General features: G+C 37.8%; 1 protein-coding gene across 12 annotated transcripts in view; it reads right to left on the bottom strand.

The window, feature by feature from the left end:
• Cntn4 (contactin 4) overlaps positions 1-24,971 on the bottom strand; it is a 990,533-nt gene that overhangs the window by 197,794 nt on the left and 767,768 nt on the right. For all 12 annotated transcript variants that reach the window (XM_029478673.1, XM_029478674.1, XM_029478666.1 and 9 more), the window contains one exon: positions 13,918-14,115. In XM_029478673.1, the coding sequence (XP_029334533.1) occupies positions 13,918-14,115 (198 nt within the window). The remainder of the gene's footprint in view (positions 1-13,917; positions 14,116-24,971) is intronic.

Below are 24,971 nucleotides of genomic sequence, written 5' to 3'. Positions count from 1 at the left end.
CCATAATCTGGTTTCTGAGCATTTGCAATACCCAAAGAGTATCTGTGATGCCCATTCACTGTTAATAGTCAGCTGGTGTGCAGTCCTGCCCAGTCAAGCCTGCAGCAACCTCTCACCTGCTTTCAGTACATTTACCTCCCCTGGACAGTTCATATTAATGGAATCATATATGTGCATGCTTTTGAAAATATTTTTCTTTTTATTTTATGTGTAAGAATGTTTGACTTCGTGTACATGCGTGCACCACATGTATGTCTGGTTCCTTTGGAGGTCAAAAGAGGCTACTAGATACCCTGGAAGTGAAATTACAGACAGTTGTAAGTTGCCATGCAGGTTCTGGGAACTGAGTCTCAATCCTCTGTAAGTGCAGGCAGCATTCATAGCTATTTGCCCTCTCTCTAGTCTCCAAGTGGTGTCTTTCTTGTCTGGCTTCTTTTATGTGGCATGTTTTCAAGGCCCGTGTTATAGCTTACCACGTCTCATTTGATCTGTTGCAAAACAGGATGCCACTGTGTGTATATCCCACATTTTATTCATAAGATAAAAAATTTGCATTAGTTTCACAATGGTGCTATAATAACAACAATAACAAAAAACCCCTACAAACTAAGCAGCTGAAAGGAAGACATTTTGCCATAGTTCTGGAGGTGTACACAGGTCTGAGCTCTAAGACTGCTTCTCCCCAGGTTCTGGAGGTAACTGTCGATCTGTAATGGTTTCAGCGTGTATTTATGTCATTCAAATCTCTACCTGTTTTCAAATGATTCTTTTCTTGTTGAGGTTGGTCTGGTGCTGCTATGTATTCAAATGTACTGGCCTTCAAGATCTGGCTGCCCTGGACTAGCAGATTGTCACGGACACCAAATGATGCTATGTAAACCTTGCTCCCCAAGTCAATAAAAGGCCAAAGCCTGTGTGTGACTGGGCAGTAGAGAGAGAAAGGAAGTACTTGAGGATTGCACGAGGGATCTCAGAGAGACCAGGAGAAGGAAAAGGGTCATGGAGAGAGGAAAAGGTCACCATGAGAGAGATGGACTATGAGCACATACCCACGAAAAACATCAAATCTCAAGGGAGATGTGGCTAGCATGTAAGTTAGAATAGCTCCAAAAACCTGCCCAATATATGCTGACAATTTGTAAATAAAATACCAGAATTATGTGTCTTTTATTTGGTTAGTTGGAATTATAATTCTTACTACAATTTCTCTGTGGATAAAGGCTACATGCTATTCCAGATGACCTTATTTCAATTATCTATATTTATAATGACCTTAGTTCTTCATAAGACTGCAGTTTGAGGACCAGGCTGGGGGAAGAAGTGGGGGCAACATGGCTACACTGACTGATGAGCCTTTGAGGAGCTGCCATATCAGCTATTGCCAGTGATGCTTCAAGGAGCCGTGACAGGCCTTGTGTGGACATACATTCATCTGCCTTGTGTTCTCGATGACTTTCATATATGTGACTCTTTGTGGATGTGTGTGTTACTTCAAATGATGCAGCCTCCAAGTAGTTTTTTTTCTTCCTGTTGTAAACTCTGTCCCTACCACTGATTTTTATCAGCATTTCCTTTCCTTCTTGTTACTTATCCCCATATAAGACTCTCTCATTTGTTATTCAGAAGCTCTGACTCAGATGCGAAAACACACCACCAGGTGATATAGCTGTGCGTTTTATCCTTTTATTCCTACCTTAGATTCTCAGTCTCTTAATAGGTGTTCGGTAAATAACTACAGACCTAAAACATCTTTCAAAGTCCATGGCACCCCCAAAACAGTGAGATTGTTTTTTGGTTTGTGTGTTTGTTTTTGTTGTTTTTAATCATCATTATACCTACTTATTAGTAAGGCTTCTCCTCCATTGTAATTATATCTTGAGGAAGAAGGAAAATCTTATTTTTTTTTCTGAATCATTCACAAAGACTGTCTCAGTAGCATGAACATGAATTAAGTGAGATGAACAGAGATGTGTGACAAGGAGGAAGAGATGGGAGGCATGGAATCATTTTTAATATGGCCTATAGAGGCACATGCTGGTTTTCAGCCATCAGAATCATTTACTACATATCCTTGTAGTTTTCCTTTACTGACATGAACTGTATAGCTTGTTTTTCTGGCCATATGGGTGTAGTTTCTTGGTTTATAGAGTGATCCATATTTACAGCTATGTAACTATGAACAAAGAGTATCAGTAAAAACAGGTTGATCTGAATACATAGCAGTAGTTACAGTACATAAGCATGATTTTCATTGCTGCTTAGAGGAATGTCAGTGCATATAATGGGTAACCCCATTTTATCATCATATGAGTAAGGGATGCACTTTTCTTCAACTATATTGCAAATGATATTTTTGGGGTACACCTGTCGAAGTTCTCCATTTAATTTGGGCTACATCTGATAAACTGTATTTTATTTGGCGATTTCTTCTATTCTAACTAGTTTGGCATTATGCTTTCACATCAGATGTCAAATCTGTTGCCTTTCTGTTTGTGGAAAACAAAAGGCTGCTTAACACAGAGACACATCTTTTTAGGCCAGTTCTCTGACCACCTGGAAATGGTTGAACTTAATTGGTCTACAGATGGTCTGGTGGTTTACAGAGCAAGAGTGTTGATCAAATTACTTGTGATTCCATTTCCCATACTCAAAAAGGTGGGAGATGAAAGTTTAGGTATATCCACATAACCAAAATAAATAAATATACCATTGCTTAATCAGGAAACATCATCTCTGCCACACCTTTTTCCTGTTTGTTTGTTTATTCATTCATTCATTCATTCATTTTACTTTACATTCATTCACGTTACATCCTGATTGCAGTTCCCCTCTACCTGCCCCCTCACACAGCCTCTCCCTCCTTCCCCTTTTCTTCTGAGAAAGGGGAGACTCCTCCTGGATATCCACCCACACTGACATATCAGGTCACTGCAGGACTAGGTGCATCTTTTTCTACTGTGGCCAGACAAAGGTGGTCTATTTAGGGATCTCTATCGAGATCCAAAGGCAGGCAACAGAGTCAGGGACATCTCCCACTGTAGTTTGGGGGACCCATATGAAGACTGAACTAAGCATCTGTTATATGTGTGCAGGGGGCCTAGGTCCAGCCCATGCTTGTTCTTTGGTTTGTGTTTCAGTCTCTTTGAGCACACTTCTCTTCTATATGGATTATATGACTTTCTCATTGTGTCCATGTGTAAAAATATACAATTTCCTCTATATGTTTATATGAGTTTGGAAAAAGTCTTGGCTCATGAGAATGCACCTTCAATATTTTCAGTTCTTTGGAACTAGAGACCCACTATAGCATGTATGAGAGTTACATTAAGTACTTGAAACTCCTTCCCAAAAGGCAAGGTTTGGTTCTGTCTATTTTACAGTAGGACTTAATAGATATTAACATCAGCCATAAACTATTCGGTGTGTCTGGCAAATGGGGTTGGAGCTCACTGCAATTAGCATTGTCTTGATACCTGTTTTCATGACTTTTATAAGACTACGGTCTTCTCAAAGTTGCCTGGTGATATGGCATACTTAAACAACAATGGATTGCTTACTGTGTAAGTAAAAGTTGATTTCATGAGGATATCTGGCTTGAACTTCCTGGGTGTTTATCACAGCCATTCATCCTGTGGTTGAAATCACCTCGTGGGCCTGAGGTTCTAATTTACAGAGCAGAGCGAAAGCAGGAGCGTGACGATCTGCAGCTCCAAGTTGCTCCCAGGTGATGCTGCTGATGGCTTAAAGAGCACACTTAGAGCACCCCTATGCTAATTATGAGCAAAACAAAGATGTCCCACCTGACATTAATAAACCTGGCCCTTGAGCAAATTGTGGTGGGAACACTAGGAATGGAGTTCTACCAATGATAAGGCCATTTGAAAGCCACAATTCTGTTGATGACCTTGTGGGTAGAGATTGTCCCACATTTAAAATCTAGTCACTTAGTAAAGGTTGATGCCAGGTCTGTAAGATGATAGGATTTAAGGAACTAGATCACAATTTACAGAATATGAAAGTGAAACATACCACATGCTGCTATTGTTTAAGTACAATTTGCAGAGCACTGTGCTGGCAGAAGGAAGCCAGTTTGCAAAACTGTGTGCCTAAAGATTTTTGCCAACGCCTGCCTTAGCTGGGATCTGTGCTTGCTAAATTAAACCACAGATGGAACGAGCATTTACTAACTTCCACTGAGTGGGATTTTCTACTGAAAAAAAAATAATTGCCAAAATTATTTTGGAAAATGTTCCCACATTGACTTTCTTGAAAAACAAGTCACATGGTATGCATTCCATTAACTGAAAAATATTTGGAAATATCTGATTATTCAATACAAATTCCCTTGGCTAAGTGTGCCATTGTGCCCTTTAAAAAAAACCCATGCTTTTATACTTTCTTTTTTTAAAAATATTTTTTATTACGTATTTTCCTCAATTACATTTCCAATGCTATCCCAAAAGTCCCCCACTTCCCTACCCACCCATTCCCATTTTTTTGGCCCTGGCGTTCCCCTGTAGTGGGGCATATTAGTATGAAGGAAAATCTTATGTAGTGTCTGAGGATCAGTCCTGGTTTCTTTCTGTTGTTGATTTAAAACCTGAGATCAAAAGTGACTCGGACAGCAACAACAAAAACAAAAACAAAAACAAAACAAAATAAATTCTCATCACAGTCTACTATTGAGAGACGTCAGGGCTGTCACTCAAGCAGAAACAGAGGCCAGAACCATGAGGAACACTGCTTACTGGCTTGCTCAGCCTGCTTTCTTATACAATGTCAAACAACCTGTCCAGGGGAGGCATGATCCACAGTGGTCTAGGCCCCTCCCACATCAATCTTTAGTCCAGAAAATACCCCTCCCCAATGCCCATGGGCCAATCTGATGAAGTCAGTATTGTAGCTTACGTCCTTTTTTCCCCAGGTAACTCTGGCTTGGGTCAAGTTGATAAAAACTAACCACCACACCATCTCAAGTATCACTACCCCCAAACCAACAGAATAATTCATACTACATTGAGTATGAAACAAAACTATCTCCTCACTGCTTGAGAGAGCTAAGGAAGCATATCATATTTTACTATTAGGATTTTGGAATGGTTTCAAAAATCAACAAGAAAATGAAAATATATGCATTGTCTTAAGTAACATCTATACCTCCTTTCTTCCTTTTTCCACAGTTCAGATGGAGAAAGAACATTTTTAGAAGGCTGTCTCAGTACATACAAAGACTGAGTAAGCATGAATTCCCGCTTTGCCAGAAGAGTGTCCGGTTACCTGAATGCATGAAGTAACTTGCTGTGTCCAGTATGTGAAATTGATTATAGGCTATGCAAAGCTAATATTGTCTCTTTTAAAGATACTCATAAATAATAAAATCTTCATATTGAGTTTAGTAAATTCTCTCTCTCTGCCTCTGCATGTACTAACCCTAATTTAAACCTGTAGAGGTGCTGTTAATAGGCAGTCTTTTGATATTTAATGATTGCATCACAGTCTCATAAGTCAGCAAGACTTTTTAAAGAAAGGTCAGAGAGCATAGGATTCATTTGGATTTTGTGGACAGAAAGTCTAAACTTTCTCAGTGTAGTTTGGAAACAGCTATAGAGAAATGTCTATCAATGGGCAGGTGAGTGTGTACTAATAAAACTTTAATAGTAAAAACGGGTGGTGGTTCCAGAAGCCATAATGGGCTGACCCTAAACATTGAGAAAAATTGGCAATAGTGATGTTTGAAAGAACAATGTAATCAATAGACTATTAGAACAAGAGGATTCAAATAGCTTAGCAAATATGAAATAACTTTTAAGAGTAAAAGCACTCTTTAACAAGCAATAACAAATTAGATAGCATGGTCAAAAACAAAACACTGTTTAGAATACAGTAGGAATGATAGAAAAATCTAGAAATTATCCTAGAATAGCCAACTTATTTATGCAGAAAAATTTAATTTTATCTATTGAAACAGGCTACAAGCAGGGCTTGCCTGAAGAGTTTGGCAGCACTGAGTGTCTTCTTCTGGGGAATCTTTTCTCATTTTAGGTTGTTCAAGTCTTCCTGAAAGATGATTATCAAGACTGTGCAAGCATCCCTCCAATGCAAGCTGTCAATCTATACATAATTCCATTCTGTGACATTGGAATGTCACTGAATGTGAATCATGAAATAGAGCCTCACTCTTGTTTCACACTCCATCTAGACATCTTAACTATATCATTTCTGAGTACAGAGAAATGTCCACATTCTTACTGGCAAGCTTACAAAGGGTTTACTCATTCAGTGTTTAGTGGTTCAATACATGATTAAAAGTTTGGGGCCAACAAGATGGCACAGCTGGTAAAAAGGGCTTGCTGCCAAACCTGACTAACTGAGTTGGATCATTGGACTGACAGGATGAAGTAAAAGAAGGGACTCCTGTAAGTTCTCTAATCTATATATCCCCAGCCCAATAAGAACATAAGTAAAAAAATAAAGCAATTGGCTCAAGCCAACATTTCTAGGCAGTACACCTCTAGTACTTTATTTTATCCCTAGTTTCTCCATCTGTTATTCTTTTGTTGAGAATCTAGTTTTATAATCCCAATAAACAATATAACTAGAGCATTTGTTAGTCTGGAGTTCCTTAAGGTTATGTTTCAATGGGCTGAAAACTGGGTCTTTTGACTTCCTAGTATACTGGCCACCATGAACACTAAGCAGATGCTTCCTATCTGAGTAGCCAAATGACCATCCAAGACCTCTGGCCCCCATAGACCTGAAATGGAAGTGGCTGAAATAGAGGTCTGAAGCTGACTGCCAAGTTCCTAAGCTTGTCAAACCTTCAGAATATCCACAGCCATTAAGACTCTATTAAATCAGATTAGCAAAGACAGCTTAGAAAAATGTCTCACATCCTTTAGTCATTTAGATGTTCTCATCAAACATGTTTTACGCCCACAGATCCTCAACTGTGATGTTGTTAGAAAATTAAAAACAAGACACGATTGCTGTGACAAAGCTGCACCAAAGTTGCAATTAAAAGTGAGACTTAAATAAAGCAAAGAATTTAGGGGAGAAGTACTTAAATAATACAAAATTATATGTAAATGGAGGGCATAGCTTGTTGCCTAAATGCTGCAATATCAATAAAAGTCTCTAAGTAGGTCAAGTACACACTAAAGGAAATACTCTAATGTCTTTTTAAAGCCTACGACCTCTAGGTTAATTAAGTGGCCCATAAATAAAGCTGATTTACTCATAAAGACAAATAGTGGTTGCTAGGGCCCCCATGACTTTGATGCAGTTTGGGGAAACATTAGGAACACTTGCTGTGTGCTTTAGCAAGATCAGAATGGAGGAAACATTATAAAAGAACAATAAATATCCAAGAGAACCTCTCCTTTTTTTCTTTAAAAAAATGCTTTTGTTTTAAATTTGGACCTATGGGATAGGCTGTGGTCTTTTGTGGTACTAGAAACTTTAATGTTGATAGAGATGGATACTCATACCATAGCCCCTGTGTACAGACGATGAGTAGACTTTGCTGTTTTCTAAGGTTTGCATTTTAGAGAAATTGGGTTCTTCTGACCCAATGAAAAACATTTGTCTTCTCTGTAGAGTAATGTTTTATATGACCTGATCTTTGAAAATTCCAAGACTGAAGAAAGTTGAAAAGCTGTTCCTAGACTCATCTAAATAACAAGAAAGAGTCTTTGATATAATTTAATATAGATTTCTCATTCATACAATGAAGAAATCTAGGACCAGAGAAATGAGCCCACCATCTCACATTGACTAGAGGTAGATACGTTACTGTACGCTACAATTCTGTCACGTCTCCCTTCATATGTAGGCTTTCAGACCTACATATGTTCAGCACATTGATTTTTTTTGTCCACTCTGGGGTTTTTATTTTTTTGAACGAAGGAGATGCTGAGATCATCATCAGCAGGTCTTTGGCCTATGAGGTTAAAGCATGATTTAAGGCAAAAACATTAAACGCTTCAAACTGAGCCTGATCAATGCTTTCACAGATTAAATTAGGGGGAAAGGTGAAGAATTAGGAAAACATGGTTAGGAACTTTACTTACATTTTGAGAACATAAAAATATACTTTCAGTATATTTTAAAAAGTGTAATTGTTATTTTTCAAGAATTTCATACAAGATTATTATATTTCCACCATTTCCAGCTTCCCTTCTTCCTCTCTAACATTTCACATTCTGCCCACTCCTTTTCAAATTAATGATTTCTTCCTCTTCAATTATTATTGTTTTACACACACACACACACACACACACACACACACCCTACTGAATTCATTTAGTATTGATCTTAATTTCGGGGGTTTTTCGTTGACAATTTGCAATTCAATAACCTACAAGGAGAAAGCCATAGGCAATCACTTTAAATATTTTAACTTTATGATAGAGTAAATCTCACATAAAGACATATATGTAGATATTTACTTTCCTAACATGTAAATAAATACGAGAATTAAACAGAGAAAAGAATTTGAAAACCAATACAGTTATATTTGTTGTTACCTATGCTGTGGTATTTTTCCACATAGAGGTCTAATTGGGAAAAACAGTTAAAAATATTTAACTACAAGTGTGTAAAACACAGGCACATCAAACAGAAGCAGGCTGAATTACTTTTGCACATCAGTTGTCTTGGTTCTAGTGAGCAAAACAAAATATGTGCAAGCCAATCTCTAGTCAGTCTCAAGGAACATAGACAAAAGGCCACACTAGACAAGTACTCTTTCAGGTCATATGAAGTCATGTGAGTGACATACATCAACATTCTTATGGACTTCCTTATTTCTCAAATGATCTTTCTATGTTGATTTTTTTTCTTTCTTTCTTTTTTTTTCTTTTTGTCATGAGTGATTTCAGGGACAGTGGAGGGTAACGACTGAAGATATAGGAACTAGCCATTTGGGTTATCATCAAATTCTATTATTTTTCTAATATGTGTTTTACAGTCATCTGTTAATTTTCATGAAAAATTTGGGACTAATCTTTGAGACCTGTGCAGAAAGTGTATAATACACTGGGCTCATTGTTATTAATGACCAGCATTAAGGGCTAATATTCATCAACAGACCAATGTACTAGTACTGGTACTAACTCAGATTTATTTTTCCTAATTAAAATCTTTTCCTTTTTTGATACCTAAGCAATAGGCACATATTGACAAATTACAACTTATATTATTTTCACAGCAGGTCAAAACTATGTAGAAAATAACTGTAAACTCTGAAATACAATTCCATCATATTTGTCTATTAAATTTCAATTACACACACATATGAGTTACATATGTTGTATATCTTATATATAATACACACATATATGCATATTATGTACATGTATAATATATGATATATACTTGTATATATATCATATATGTGTCAGACTCCTTGTAGAACAAGCTTTGGTTATTTGGAGAATATCAAATCCAAAATTAAAAGGATATATATTAAGGAAAGAGAAAAAGAAGGTATGAGGCTCTAAAGTGAAGTTAGAACAGCTTTTTCTGAAGCTCAGTTAAACAGCATGATGTATAGAGGCTAGAAATATTTCCAATATTTCCTGACTTATTTCTTAGCTCTTCAGTAATCTCCTTCTCTCAAATCAAAGATATAAAATTTGACATCTTTAAATGCTGTTTATCTCTGTGTGGTTATGTGCTCATGTGTGCAGGTACACCGAGAGGTCAGAAGAGGGAGTTGGGGTCCCAGAAACTAAGTTAAAGGTGGCTGTGAGCTGCCCAACATGGATTCTGGGATCCATATTCAGGTCCTCTGAAAGAGCAATATGCACTCTGTACTAAAATTTCCATGTGAAATAGCCAGTTACTGGTGGATCTTGATTCTCCCCCAGAGAGTTTGATCCTGTCTTCCTGTCTTATTTCCTGGTCAAAAATTGACAAAGGGTGAGGTAAGCAAGAAGAATGCACTCTGTGAAGTGCTAGGTTAAAGGAAGGGCCAGTGCAAAAGCCTGTGGGATAATGAGCTAGGGGCACGAGTCAACGCAATGAGATAAATGTGGGACATCACACCTGAATTCTGTCAGCACCTGGTTCACTTTTTATGACACTATGGTGACCTTTTAGACTCGAAGCAGGGAGTCTAAAATTGCCTTCTGGGAACTCAAAAGCTCTGACTTGAATAGTAGGAAAATCTAGTCATTAAGCTACATCTGCTCACAGCAATGCAAAGCACCCGTTGTGGCAATTAGCTTAGTTCAGGCTTGAGTTGCCTCTGCCTTACTTGTTATATTTCCGAGTCAGAAAAGAGGGTGTGAAGTTTTGAGTGTGCTTCAGTGATCGAAATGACTATACTAATTCTACATTCCTTGCATATATCAGCCTAACATTGTCATTAAATACCAGTTCCTGTAGAGTGATAATTTCATAGATTTTTACTCTCACAGAATAGATTTTATTAAGGCTGTCATCTTAATTTTGCAATATCCTTTTGATTTATATCTCACGTCTTCTCTCACCTTCAGACAGGAGCTAATTAAATAACCTGTTTTGTGCTTAGTAATGGAACTTCATATCAATTTTATGTACTCCAGTCTAAATGAGAAAGATATTATAAATTTTTACCATGCAACTCTCATGCAAATTAGGAGGGAAATGGGCCTTAATTGCTGAAGAATGAGGTGTTTAGCCTGTTAATTCTGTGATAAAATATTCTAATACAAAGCATTGGTCATTTCTATGGAGATAGACTCAACAACAAATCTAGAAATAAATCTAAAAACCAAGCAAAAGGTAAGGATTCTGACAGCTTGATATATATGGCATGATGCTAGAGTTTCTGTGTTCATGATTTTGTTTCCCAGTTCCAAAGACAGCAAGTTTCTGTCATGTTTGTCTTCATCTGTATCTTTCTGTATCCAAGTCAATATTTCATTACATCCAAGGCTTGACACACCAAGGCAGGTAATCTCCTTGGTTAGATATTTTGGCATTAAAGACCCCCCCCAAAGGGCTGTGATTTAAAATAATCTTGTACAAAATGCCACTGAAGAAAATTCTTTCTTCATCTTTGTTTCCTGAAAGGTGGCATTGTGCCTTTAGACAGAGCTGGTACCTTGTCATGAGCATTCTGTGCGTGCAGGTTTCAGTTTATTTTTTAGAATAATACGTAAAACAATACATAAAATCAATACATAAAAAATATTGTGATAAAGTAGAAGCTTTATGGACTAAATATCTACTGTAGAAAGGGTTGCTATGGAAATCCTCTCTGAAGATGGCATAGGGCTATCATTGGGATGATAAGAAGCCAGTCCTGCAATGATTAGAAAGAGGGAGAGGCCCATTGGACATGCAAACTCTATATGCCCCAGTACAGGGGAACACCAGGGCCAAAAAGTGGGAATGGGTGGGTAGGGGGTGGGGGGAGGGTATGGGGGACTTTGGGATAGCATTGGAAATGTAATTGAGGAAAATATGCAATAAAAAATATTTAAAAAGAAAAAAAAGAAAATAAAAAGAAAGAGGAATAGTAGAGGCTGAGTTGTCCCCACATTCTAAGGTCCTGAGGTATAGAGGGAATACCAAGAAAAATTTATATGGTCTGGGATTAAGAAGAACATGAATGTGGATGAAGCTTAGCAATAAGAGCACAGATGGTTTAAGGAGTTTAAGGATTATGGGCCAATCGTGGAGAGCACAGAGAGAAGACTGAATTTTATTTCTCAGACGTTTTTCTCAACCTTCCTAATGTTGTGACACTTTAATATAGTTCTTCATGTTGTGGTGACTCCCAACTATAAACTTATTTCATTGCTGCTTCATAATTGTAATTTTTCTATAATTATGAATGTAAGATATCTGATATGCAACACTTATAGGGGTCACAGTCTTCAACTTGAGAGCAGCTGTTCTAGAACAATGACAAACCCTTAGGTGTTTGTAGCTGATATTCTAGGAAGACTAATTGGCTGCTTTCTGGAAAACAAGAAAATTCCAGAAAGTAGGTTTAGAGAATGCATATCTACTCAGAAGACAGTTGTGAAATTTCACCTATGGATGGTGGTGGTAACCTGGGCTAAGGAGAATAGCTAAAGACAGAAATGTATCTGAGGTATAGTTTGGAGATAAATGTGTCAGAATTGTACAATGCACTGGATATGAGAGAGGACAGATGAAAAAGTCAAGAATGAGACAATCTTGTCTGGCTTAGCAACTGAGACTATATAAGAAAGTTACATGCTGAAATAATTAAAAGAACATAGAAAATATTAATATTTTTCTGCTTCCTGAACACAGAAGCATGGCTGTCACATAGGAAGTGTTAAATAAATACATGGTAAATGTATGAATACACAAAGTGCCTGAAAACTAAACTACTTCTTAACCATTTTCAGTGTGGTCTGTATTGTAAGGCTGTTTAGATAATCTCTAAATATTTAATTTGACTATTAATTCCTTGATCAGAAAAGCTCAGGATTAAACACTCTTAGGCACAAAGTTCCCTGGTAATCTAGAGAAGCTGAGTAGGGTGGGTGTATATTTCAGTGGCAGAGCACTTGCCTAACACGTGCAGGGACCTGAGTTCAATCTCTGGCATTGTAAGAAAATAGAGAGACAGAGCAATGCATTTGAAAACTGGAAAGGCAATTTCTTATATGACCTTCTGTAGGATGATGAGAAGAAACAAGGCTCTTCAGTCAGTAGACAGATGGCTATGCTAGAATCTTACTCAAGTTTTTACTTAAGTTTTAAATGAGATGAATGTGCAAACCAGGACATCGTAAGTGTGACCAATCACCACAGTTATTGGTATCTTGACTGATCATTCCTTCAGTTGTATGATAAAATCTTGTCATTCCCATTAAAAAGCATATGAGAAGTTTGGGTTTCTTTTTGTCTTTTTTTTTCTCTTTAGAATAGAAACTTAAACCTGTTAGCTCTGAATCTTCAAATCTTCATATTGGCTCTTCCTAGAGGGTTTAATTATTCTTTGTTTTCATTTTTTCCAATGAGTACTTAAGAAGACACTTCTATAAGCTGCCTTCTAGACTAGACAGCAATAAGCAAGATAGTTCAGGTAGTTTTAGTGACACACACTGGTAAGTGCCGCAGGATAAGACATTCCTGTGTGAGTGTGTATGTGTAGTAGTGGTAGGGGGTGTAGAGTGAAGGATTTCTGAGGACTTTAATGAGACGTTTCCTGATTCCACATGGGTGGAAACAGCAGATGTGGAGAGATGAATTCCTGGAAAAAATGTGGTATTTCTAAAAAAACAGACATAGTCCACATCACCTCCTAAGTGAGACTTTTGGACTAAGACAGGATTTTAGGAAATATATAAAAGTCCACAGTAGAAAGAAGACTATACCCATACGCCATGACTAACAGGCATGTCTTTAAAAATCACTTGGTGACATAGCCTATGGTATCTGGACATTACATAAGATACATATATTTTCTTAAAATATTCTCATAATGGGATGGGGGATTAAATTTTTTGTTCCAAATGAGCTATCCACATTTCTGAATTTCTCTGTGATGGAACTATGGCTTCACTATTGTAAATCAAGATATTATTAGGATAATTTAAAAACACTTTCTGAACCATGGATACTAAATTACACAGAACTGATTAATGACCTAATTGTTCAGTTCTTCACTTCATTTTGCCTGGGTGTACAGTTTAAGGCCCTCTTGTTATTTATCTTTGCCTAAGTCCACATCCCACCCCTGTTGAGATTAGTGATCACACTTCTAATTAGTTTCCCAAAATGGGCTTGTGGGCTTATTTCTTACTCAAGTGGGAAAAAATTAATAGTACGAAATATAGAAATTACTAAACTTTTCTTTATAACATTATATGACAATAATACTGTATCTTTCCACACTCCACCATAATCCCCATAACCAGAACTGACAGCATTCTGTAGACAACTCACCATCATTTCTCAGGATTAGTGGTGTGGGCGGTCCCAGGACCTTGTGGTTGGTCACAGTGTTGGTAACTACACAGGTGTAATTACCAACATCAGATTTTTCCACTTTGGCAATATACAGATTCCCAGTCTCTTGAGAAACGAAGCGGCGGTTATCCTGATAGGAAGGGTATTCATTGAAGATCCAGGCATAGCTCAGCTCTGCAAGGATAAGAATCATCACTGTGAATATGTCTTTGGTCCTGGAACTTTGCAACATGTAGAACAGAAACGATCAAGGTAGAAACTTAGATTGCTGCTCTTCTCCTTGTAAAATATAAATGGGAGGTAATCATAGTCACATAAAGGCTGGTTACTATCAGTCCATAATGTTTTATTTCAAGAAGTGTAGGAGATACCCTGGAAGTTGACTTAGAGAGGCCCTGCCTCTATAAACCAAAGGAATAAGCACGTGTCAAGCACTTTGTAGCAAGTTCTAAGGGAATGCAAGTGTTAAAGACCTCCAAATAACCTCGACACAGTAATGTGAAATGCTACCTATTTAATAATGATAACAATAGTGGGTTGGATTAGAAGTTTTCAGAACATTTTGTGGCATTTGATGCATTTCATCCTTTTCATTAACTTTTCATAGAGGTTTGACACAGAATCACTAAGTAATGAATCTGAACTCTTAACTCTAACCAGAGACAGAGTAATCGCTGAAATTCACTCAATTCTTTTCCCTTCTTCTCCCACTCTCAACTGTAAGTCTCTCTTTTCTTCCTTAGGAAGTTGAATCGTTCTCCACAAATACTGGTAATTAAGTATTGCAGTCATTACTCACCAAACATACACTGGTGGTTTGCTTACTCTATCCACACACAAAATACAGTTCAAAAAAACACATCGATAAGAAAGTGGATGTAGAAGAGTAGTCAGAAAAGCATGTTTGCAAATCCTTACTTATCCCAGTGGGGCAAATGTATGGAGCAGTCCTATCTAGGAGTATTCCTTTGGCAGTCTTTGGTTTTCATAAGGACTAAAACATTTTGTGACTGAGTATATGAACCCATGTTTTCAAATTCAAAGAACTTTAAATGCCAATTAATTTATCTGATTGGCTACAGTGAACCATCATGTTCCAAGGATATCAAAGGATTCACCCATACTCTGTGTGACGTGTGAACCACAGATGTGTCACATATTGAAACATGGTAGCCTGGCTATAATCTTGATTATACAAGATTACTTTTATTATGAAAAGTCATTTTGTTGCAGGGAGGAAAGAAAGAGCAGGACTCACAGGGTGTTCTTGGTTGTAGAAATACTTGGCTGAGTTACTCTATGCCATTCTTTCATATGATCCTGGTTAAATTCTAAATGCATGAATGGTCATTGGTAAATGGCAGAAAGGCCACTTGAGCTCTATAAAGAGAAGACTAATTACTGTAGAAGACATCTTTGCTGTTTAATCCTTCAGTGAATCCCAACAGTAATTGACCTCAACTACTGAATATGTAACAAGAAACATGTTTTGCCTTAATAAGCCATTGTTGACATACAAAGGAAGGGTCATGTAGATTGCTTTCCCTTTATCCCCAAATTACAGCGTTTCCTCATGCATTATTTTGGAGAGCTATAATTATGTTTCTATGAGAAAACTAATCACTCTATGCATGTTCATGTAATTAGAAGTAACCCCATGCTGATGTGGAGAGGATACTGAGCATAAATAAATAAGTTCCAAGGTCATCAAACAGTTTCTTCTGACATAAAACATTCTATCTTAGAGAAAATATTATTAAGACTCAGAAAGCAAATGATTATTACAAGTTCAGAGAGCAAACAAATACCTAAGTCTCAGGAAGTTCCTGAAACTTAATACATCAATAAAACCCTTCCTCAGAGTTATATAATTACAAAGACTTCGGGGAAGGAGTGACTCTAACCTCAAGTTGTACGTGGAGCTCTGAGACACTGTTTTTCTCAGTTGTCACTCATGTGAGGTAGTCTTTACATGGTTTACTCATCTAGATTTGGGGCCATAGTTTCTATGGCCAGTTATTAATGCCATTTCTGAGAACAGTACATGTGTGTTTACATTTCCAGGAAATGTTACATAGGAATGGAGAGGTCACTCAATATTTATAAGTAATTGTTTTTCCAGGTTCAATTCCTGGTACCCACATCTAGCTAACAGCCACCTGAAACTCTGATGTCCTCTTCCGACATCCATAGATACCAGGAATACACACATTGTATAGAAACATATGCAGTTAAAACACCCCCAAAATATTTTTTAAAAGTATAAAGAAAATTAAAAAATGAAAAGTCACACAATACCTAGTAAGTTGATTATTCCCCAAAGCAATAACCAAAACCAAATAACAACAACAACAATAACAACAACAGAAATACCTAAACTTTAAGATAGGAAAAGACAAGGGACACCTTCCAGTAAGAAAAGACTTGTAAAGTCAGCAAGACAGACAATATAGTCTGTACTCAACCTCATAATCTCATTTCCAGCAAAACCTGCCTTTTCTCAGTATCCCTGTGTTATCTCATGGACAATTAGAACATCATGTACTCTCTAGTAAGTTATAAGAAAAATTTAAATATAAATGACAATCTCCAAAGTCACAAAGTAGACATTACAAAGTAATTTACAAGTGTAAAATTAATCGTGTCACATTTCTCCAACAAGAGTTGAAATCAAATACATACAACTATAATTTTTTCCCGTGAGGTTTTTAAGCTCTCGTAGTGGCTAGTAGCCGTGAAATACTCTGAATTCTGAGGGAGGAATTTAGCAACCAGAAAGCAGCGATTTACAAAATATATCTGCTCTGGATTTTTTTCATAACTGGAGTAAAAGGACAAAATTTTAAAGCTCTGTAATGTAAGGAGAACCATTTGAACTTTCTCACTTTCAAATTCTTAATTAATAAAATGGTGTTATTTTAAACTGGTATATAGGTATATATGCTGATATGTGCTAATAGTTTGTACAAAAATCATTGAAATGTCTGGATGGTTGTAGAGATTTTGGCTATTGTCTTCTCTGTCACCAACTTAATAATTATAAAAATAAAATGGTTTCATTTTTATTTATTCATTATAGTATACCAGTAAATGAGTTGTGTGAGGCCATTTTCAGAATATTTGCCATTATATTTCCTCTTAATCATTCTGATTCGTGAGTCCCTCCACATTCCCCAATCTCCTTTTATAAATGGATTCAGTGGAGCTAGAGATACAGAGAGCTCAGTTGGTTAATAGCTTGCCTATCATGAAGGGAGACTGAAGTTTAGCTTCCAGTACCACAGACACCAGGTAAACTAGTGCACATCTGTAATCCCAGAACACTGACGTAGAAGCAGAATCAGAAATTCAAGAACATCACAAACAATACAAGTTCAAGATCAGCCTGGCATGCATAAGGTCCTGTGTCCAAAAGCAAGCATGCAAGCAAGCAAGCAAGCAAGCAAGCAAACACGTGTTCAAATAACATGCTATCTTAGCATGCTATCTGATCTATTTGTGAATAAGTTATTTTTTTCTTTTGCTGTATAGAATTATAAACTCTCTAAGATAGATGTTAGAATAATATACCTAAATTGACAAAATTGATAGGTTAGATGTTATTAGTATATATCATACCTTATAGTTTACATAACTGTTATAACTATGTTCAATGTATCTCTGAGAGAAAATGCCTTTTTAATGAATGAAACAGGAGAAATATTGTGGATTTGGTCTAATGGTACTTATGTTAATTTGGTCCCAAAAATTACACAGGAATCCAAATGTCTACTCAAAAGACACTGAGGGAACCTGTCCCTAGTTGGTTTTGATTTATAAATAAAGTTGCTGCTGGCCAATGGCTGGGCAGGGAGACAGAGGTGGGTCTTTAGGATTCCCAGGCAAGGGAGTGAGGAAGGAGAAGGGAGGAGATAGCTGGCATGCTGAGAAAGGGGTAGCTGCCAGGTCTGAGAAAGCAGAGCAGAGAGATAGTCAACATGTAAGAGCTAGGAAAGAGTGATCCCAGAAGGCCCCCAACTGGGTCTAGGGAAGCAATGACAGAATATAGCGCAGGAATATGGGAGGGGAGGTGTTAGCCACCTGGAGGTTTAGGAGTGGCTCAGCCATTAAGCTGTTTAAGGCATATTACAATATAAGGCTGTGAATGTATGTATGTATGTGTGTGTGTGTGTGTGTGTGTGTGTGTGTGTNAAGCTGTTTAAGGCATATTACAATATAAGGCTGTGAATGTATGTATGTATGTGTGTGTGTGTGTGTGTGTGTGTGTGTGTGTGTATGTGTGTGTGTGTATGTATGTGTGTGTGTGTGTGTATGTGTGTGTGTGTGTGTGTGTGTGTGTGTTAACAAGGAATGTACCACTGCTGCTGGGATGATTTGAGTAGACATTAATTGGCAACTATAACAACTGGAGACAAATTTTGAGAGAGTGAACACATGCACCATTCTGAGCTTGCTTTCTCTATTCTGCTTGCAATTTTGGATGTGAACATTTAGCCCTTTCTACTGATTTACATACCTGGTGTTTGCAGTCTTACAATGAAGGACTCTTAGTTCTTTCGAGCCATGGGCTAAATAAACCCTTCCTTCTACAAGTTGCCTTGGTCATGGTGTCTTGTCACAGCAATAAAACAACTAATAGAAACACTATAAGCAGAGTTTCATGGACTATTCAGTAGAGGCCTAGCTTGTGAGGTTTCAGAGAAAAGGGAGTCTATCAGTCATTGGCCTGGAGACCATTCCTATATTTTAGGAGAGAATCTGCCTACATTAAGTTGTGTCATGAGAACTGAAGTGAGACTGAATATAATGATAATCGACTAAATTAGTATAGTGAATAAAATTTCGAGATGCAGCAGTATTAAGGCTGTGTCATAGTTACTGCTCACTGCTCTGATTCAGTCTGCAGTAAGAAGGTCAGGTGAAAGAGGAAAGTATAAAAAATGTGCAGTTTGTCCCAGAAATGAATGCATTTAAAGTTCCAGATAAGAAGAATGCTGAGAAAGCAGCCCAAGCTCCAAGCAGTGCAGAAGGGACAGTCTTCTCCTGGCTGCCTTAAGATCAAGATGTAGAACTCTTGGATCCTCCAGCATGATGCTTGCCTAATGCTGCCATGCTTGTTGCCATGATGACAATGGACTGAACCTCTGAACCTGTAAGCCAGCCCCAATTGAATGTTTTCTTTTATAAGAGTTGCCTCGGCCACAGTGTCCCTTTACAGCTATGAAAACTCAAACTAAGAGAGCACTGTTAAAGTAACTGCCATTCACTGCATTGGAAAAGTACAGAGGTATCTTGAGGAAATGCCACATCCACGAAAGGCTACATACTGAAAAATGCAGGTGCATCTAAAAGGACAGGGTCTACACAGAGAGTGCTGCTCAGGTTGTTCCTTGCTCATTGAAAATAGTCACTTAGCACAATGTTGCCTCAGGATCATCACATAGCCAGGTGGAATTGTGGCCCATGTGGGTCAGGGTACATCCAGAGAATGCAGAAAAAATTGACATCATCATCCACATAGTACTGGCTTTGTAGGCAAGAAAGATTCAAGATTGAAGGGGAAATGGAATGTTGTATCATGACTTTAAAAAGCCACTGAAGCAAGGAATTGTTTGAAAGGATCAAAGTCCCTGCAAGAAGATTCTGAGGGGCTACTTAATGAAGTAGTGATGATTAAGATTAAGTGGAAATCTAAACTTCAGGATGGTGGAGATACCTGGACTGTTGGGCATCCACAGGGGGGTGGGGAGAATCAGGCAAGGGGTGGAGCTATCCCAAAGGAAAGACTATATGTGCTACAGTCATGAAAGCTGGAAGAGTGGGAGTACCCAAGATGTTTAGAGCCCAGATGATTCTACCATGAGCCTCAGATGCTGGACCTGAAGCTGTAGGACTTGAGGTTAGGTGGTTTGTTATCAGTTTGCTTTGGTCTTATCTTTCCCTACAATGACCCTATTCTTCCCTGTTGAAATTAGAATATTTTTTTTTGGTGCTGTATATTGGATGTAACTATCTTATTTATTATTTTTTATGAAGTAAGAGATGTTCATGAGACTTAGATTTTGGATTTGCAAAACACTGAATAATTTAAAGACTAGAGGGACTTGTGAAGCAGGAGTAAGTGCACTGTATGCATTTTTAAATTATGGGATTGCCATGGTGAGTCTATGGAAACAATGGGTAGAAGATGATGGCTTAAATGTGGTATGTTTGAGTGTTATATTGGACTTATAGTGATTAATATTGCTAACTTGATTAGATCTGGATTCACTGAGGGGATGAGTCTGTGTGCACATTTGTGAGGGGTCATCTAGAATTGGTTATTTAAGAGTGGAAGACATACTTTCAATGTGGATTGTACCATTCCTTCACCTGCATTCTTGGACTGAATAAAAAGGAGAAACTTAACTGAGCACAAACATTTGTCTCCTTCTGTTTCTTGACTATGGAGTCAATGTAACTGATCAGCTACTGCAAGATCCCATCACCATCCTTTCCCTGCTGTGGTGGACTATACTCTAGAACTATAAACCAAAGTTAGTCCTCTTTCTAGTTGCTCTTCGCAAGCATGGTGTCATAGCAGAGAAACAAGCAGCCAGCACAGTAAGTCATACTCAAACTTTCATATATCACAAGTTTGCAGTATATTCCCAAAGTGCCTCACTAGTCATTACAACATCTAGGTATTAAGCTATTAATTAGTAAAATCTGCTCAAGTTGCCTTGCATGACCAATGATGAAAAATTAGATAGGCATGCACTGCATACCAGGGCAATATTCCCAGCCTCTTTTCACTTTTAATAGTGAGACAAGGCTTGACTAAGTTGCACATGTAGGACTCCAGCTTGTGATCCTCATGCCTCAGAATCCTGCATAGATAGGATCATATGGCACCAGTTCTAGCTTGTCATAATTTCTATCATAATTTATTCCAGGGACAAATTCTAATGTATCACTTGACTCCACAATTTTCAGGAACTCTAATTGGGAAGTTATCAGTCACACTGAGAGGAAGAATTTACTATCAAACTGAATAAAGGACAAATGAAAGCTAAGGAGGAAATGATAATGATGAAGAGTGAGGAAGATAAAGAGGAGGAGGATGAAACAGGAGGTTGTAATAATTGTCAAACTGTAATAAGAATATGATGTCATAACTACTTTCCATGTTTGAAAATAGACCAAATCCAGATTGCAAAAAGGAATGTCAGAGGAGATTATGATATGAATAGGAAAATTAAAAAAGTGTACTCAATTGGAAAGAAAAATAGCATGCTTTCACATGTTTATGGAATATAGACTTCAATCTCTCTGTGTGTGGGTGTGTGTGTATACATGCATGCATGAGTACATGTTTGTGTGGGATAAATGTAGTAAGAGACTATGAGAAAGGAGGAAGAAGATATAAGAGAAGAGAAAAACATAAGATAGATTAGTAAGTATATGTGTCTAGAAATTAGAAGTAGACCTGTATAGGTACAGAAAGAAAAGGAAGGAGAAAGCAGCGGAGGGAACAGTGTAGTGCAAATAAGAATGAAGTATGATGATGTGTTCGTGTAAAGCTGTGTTGTCACAGAAAATTCTATTTCCCTGAAGAACCAAAAATTAATTTCACATTTAAAGAGAAGAGCATCAAAGAGCTGGTGCTAAGGACCCTTAGCACCATCATTATTTTAACACCTGTTCTTTTGTATGTGCTGCATCCTAAAGACATGGACAAAAGTCTCAGCTGGAGAACAGGTGAAATAACAGTGTACAACTGAATGTTCAACCCTCAACAGGACATCTCCAGTTGATAAATTAACTTAGTTTTTATCAAAGCAAATATCACTACCTGAAATATTACGTTTGTGTCTGTATGCAGGTTCAGAGCTATCAGGAGGACTGCAAGGAATATAATCCAATAACAGCACAATATCAAAACAGGCAGAAAAAACAGTAAAGCTAAATAGCACCAACAGATCATGTTGCATTTCTAGACTTAGAAGATATGAAAATACGGAGGCCCAGGAAAGGTCAGAGTGGGATATCAAAAGATGGCCAAGCAGAAAATGATCTAACATTTCTGGCAATGCTCCTGTTCCAGCACTCTGCTTGGACAATAGACAGCCTTGGCATTTAAAAGTAAAGAATGCTATTGTTAAACCACTCAATAGACAATGCAGATTTCCCTGAAGAACCAAATCTATTTTTACCAGAGCAAAACATTAATCCATTGGGTTATATAAAATGCTATCAACATTCTGAGAAAAAAGTAAAGCCAAGAAAACAAAACAAAATAAACTCTCATGTGCTGCAATGAGCAAAAATACCATATCCCACTCAGTTTGATTTCCTCGGGGACTTCTATGCAATATTTATACTTACTCAAACTTGACAGATTTCTTTTGATAAGTTTTCACTCCCTAATTGCTCTGGAAGTGACAGACAGTTTCTGTCCCATTGGCAATTTGTAACAACTGAGTAAACAGATATTTGGAATGCAATGTATCAAATGATTGTGAAACTTCTGATGCTCAACGGAAGAGACTGAGGCGAGTTATAATGTACTAATTAAGGCAGAAGGATCTAGCAATGGGTTTCTGGTTTGGAGCATCCAAAGTTACTCGAAATTAACTCAACTCTTCATTTTCTGAATAGGTCTTTTATTCTTATCTGTGGATCAAGAGTAGAGAATGCTTGACTATTTTTTTAAGAAAATAAACTAATTAAATGATATTTCAGATATAGGTAATCATTGAACAGAGTTACGCTCAAGTGGACACCTTTTTATGATGGACACTCTTCATTTCTCCTGAACCCAATTTCTTTTTAGAGTCATATGCTTATTGCTTAGACTTCTATTCCAACAGTGGCAAATGTATCATGTTTTAAAAGATGCCTTTCTTGAATCCTCAGGTTTTTTATTCTAATTGGATATTTTATTTGTTTACATTTCAAATGTTATCCCCTTTCCTAGTGTCCCCTTCTGCAAATACCCTATCCCTTCCCCCCTTACCTTGTTTCTGTGAAGGTACTCCTCCACCCACCCACTCACTCCCAATTCACTGCCCTAGTATTCCTCTACACTGGGGTGTCAAGCCTTCATAGGACCCAGGACCTCCCCTCCAATTGATGCCAGATAAGGCCCCTTTAGCTCCTTCAGTCCTTCCCCTTAGTTCTCTATTGGGGTCCCTGTGCTCAGTCCAATGGTTGGCTGCAAGCATCCGCATCTGTGTTGGTCACGACCTAGCAGAGCATCTCAGGAGACAGCTATATCAGGCTCCTGTCAGCAAGCACTTCTTGGCATCAGCAATAGTGTCTGGATTTGGTGTCTACATGAGGGATGGATCCCTAGGTGGAGCAGTCTCTGGATGGTCTTTCCTTCATTCTCTGTTCCACTCTTTGTCCTTGTATTTCTTTTAGACAGGAGCAATTCTGGGTTAAAATTTTGGAGATGGGTGGGTGGCCCCATTCCTGAACTGGAGAGCCATGCCAAACCTCTGGATAGGGTCTCCACAGGCTCTCCTGCCCCTATGGGTTCCTTGGAGGATCTTGCCTTCCTGGTTGCTACACTCAGTGCCCCATCCCACATTGCTACACATCTCTCTTCATTTTCTTGACCTTCTGTATTTCTCCTCCCATACCTGATTCTGCCCCTCTTTTTATCCTTCTCCTACTCTATTCCTCCCAAGTCACTCCCACCCTCTACTTCCCTTGATTATATTGTTCCCTCTTCTAAGTAGGACTAAAGCATCCACTCTTTGACCTTCCTTCCTCTTGAGGTCATGTGGTCCTGGAGTTGAATGGTGGATATTCCAGACTATTTGCCTAATATCCACTTATTAGTGAGTACACACCATGTGTGTTCTTTTGGGATTGAGTTACCTCACTCAGGATGATATTTTCTAGATCCATCCATTTGCCTGTGAATTTCATGAAGTCATTGTTTTTAATAGCTGTGTAGTTCTCCATTGTTTCAATGTACCACAATTTCTATATCCATTCCTCCGTTGAGGGACATCTGGGTTCTTTCCAGCTTCTGGCTATTATAAATAAAGCTGCTATGAACATAGTGGAGCATGTGTCCTTATTACATGTTGAAGCATTTTCTAGGTATATGCCCAGGAGTGGTATTACTGGGTCCTCATGTAGTACTATGTCCAGTTTTCTGAGGAAACACCAAACTGATTTTTCAGAGTGGTTGTACCAGCTTGCAATCCCACCAGCAATGGAGGAGTGTTCCTCTTTCTCCACATCCTTGCCAGCATCTGCTGACATCTGAGTATTTGATCTTAGCCATTCTGACTGGGGTGAGGTGGAATTACAGTGTAGTTTTAATTTGAATTCCCCTGATGACTAAGGATATTGAACATTTCTTTTGGTGCTTCTAGGCCATTAGTTTCTTTGGTTGAGAATTCTCTGCTTAGCTCTGTCCACATTATTTTATTAAATATATTTTTATTTACATTTCAAATGTTATTGCCTTTTCCTGGTTTCCCCTCCAAAAGCCCCCATACCCTCCCCCATTCCCTTGCTTATCAACCCACCCAGTCCTGCTTCCTGGCTCTGGTATTCCCCTATACTGTTATTTGGTCCTTTGGAGTCTAACTTCTTAAGTTCCTTGTATACATTAATTCTCAGTTTTTAAGTGTGAAAAGTTTGTGTTTAAACCTCTTCTACTTTACAGATTCAGAAAAGGAAACCTAAAGAAAATCATGAATAGAACAGGGTGACAAATTGGTACCCAGCATGAACAGGGATATAGAGTCTACTCAGTGTATGAGAGTAGGTTTGGTTAGACAGATATATTTTATTATTGTTGTTATTGTTATCATTATCATCATCATCATTATTATTATTACTATGATTATTTATTTTGGAACTAGATGTCTATTTTCCTTATCAGGAAGTTGAAAGAGTAGAATGAGATGATTTCTCCCTTTTTTTTTTTATATTTTTATTACATATTTTCCTCAATTACATTTCCAATGCTATCCCAAAAGTCCCCCATAGCGCCCCCCACTTCCCTACCCACCCATTCCCATTCT

This window comes from Mus caroli, chromosome 6 (genome assembly GCF_900094665.2).
Source record: "Mus caroli chromosome 6, CAROLI_EIJ_v1.1, whole genome shotgun sequence".
Lineage (NCBI taxonomy): Eukaryota > Metazoa > Chordata > Mammalia > Rodentia > Muridae > Mus > Mus caroli.
This window is presented reverse-complemented; position numbering and strand designations above follow the sequence as displayed.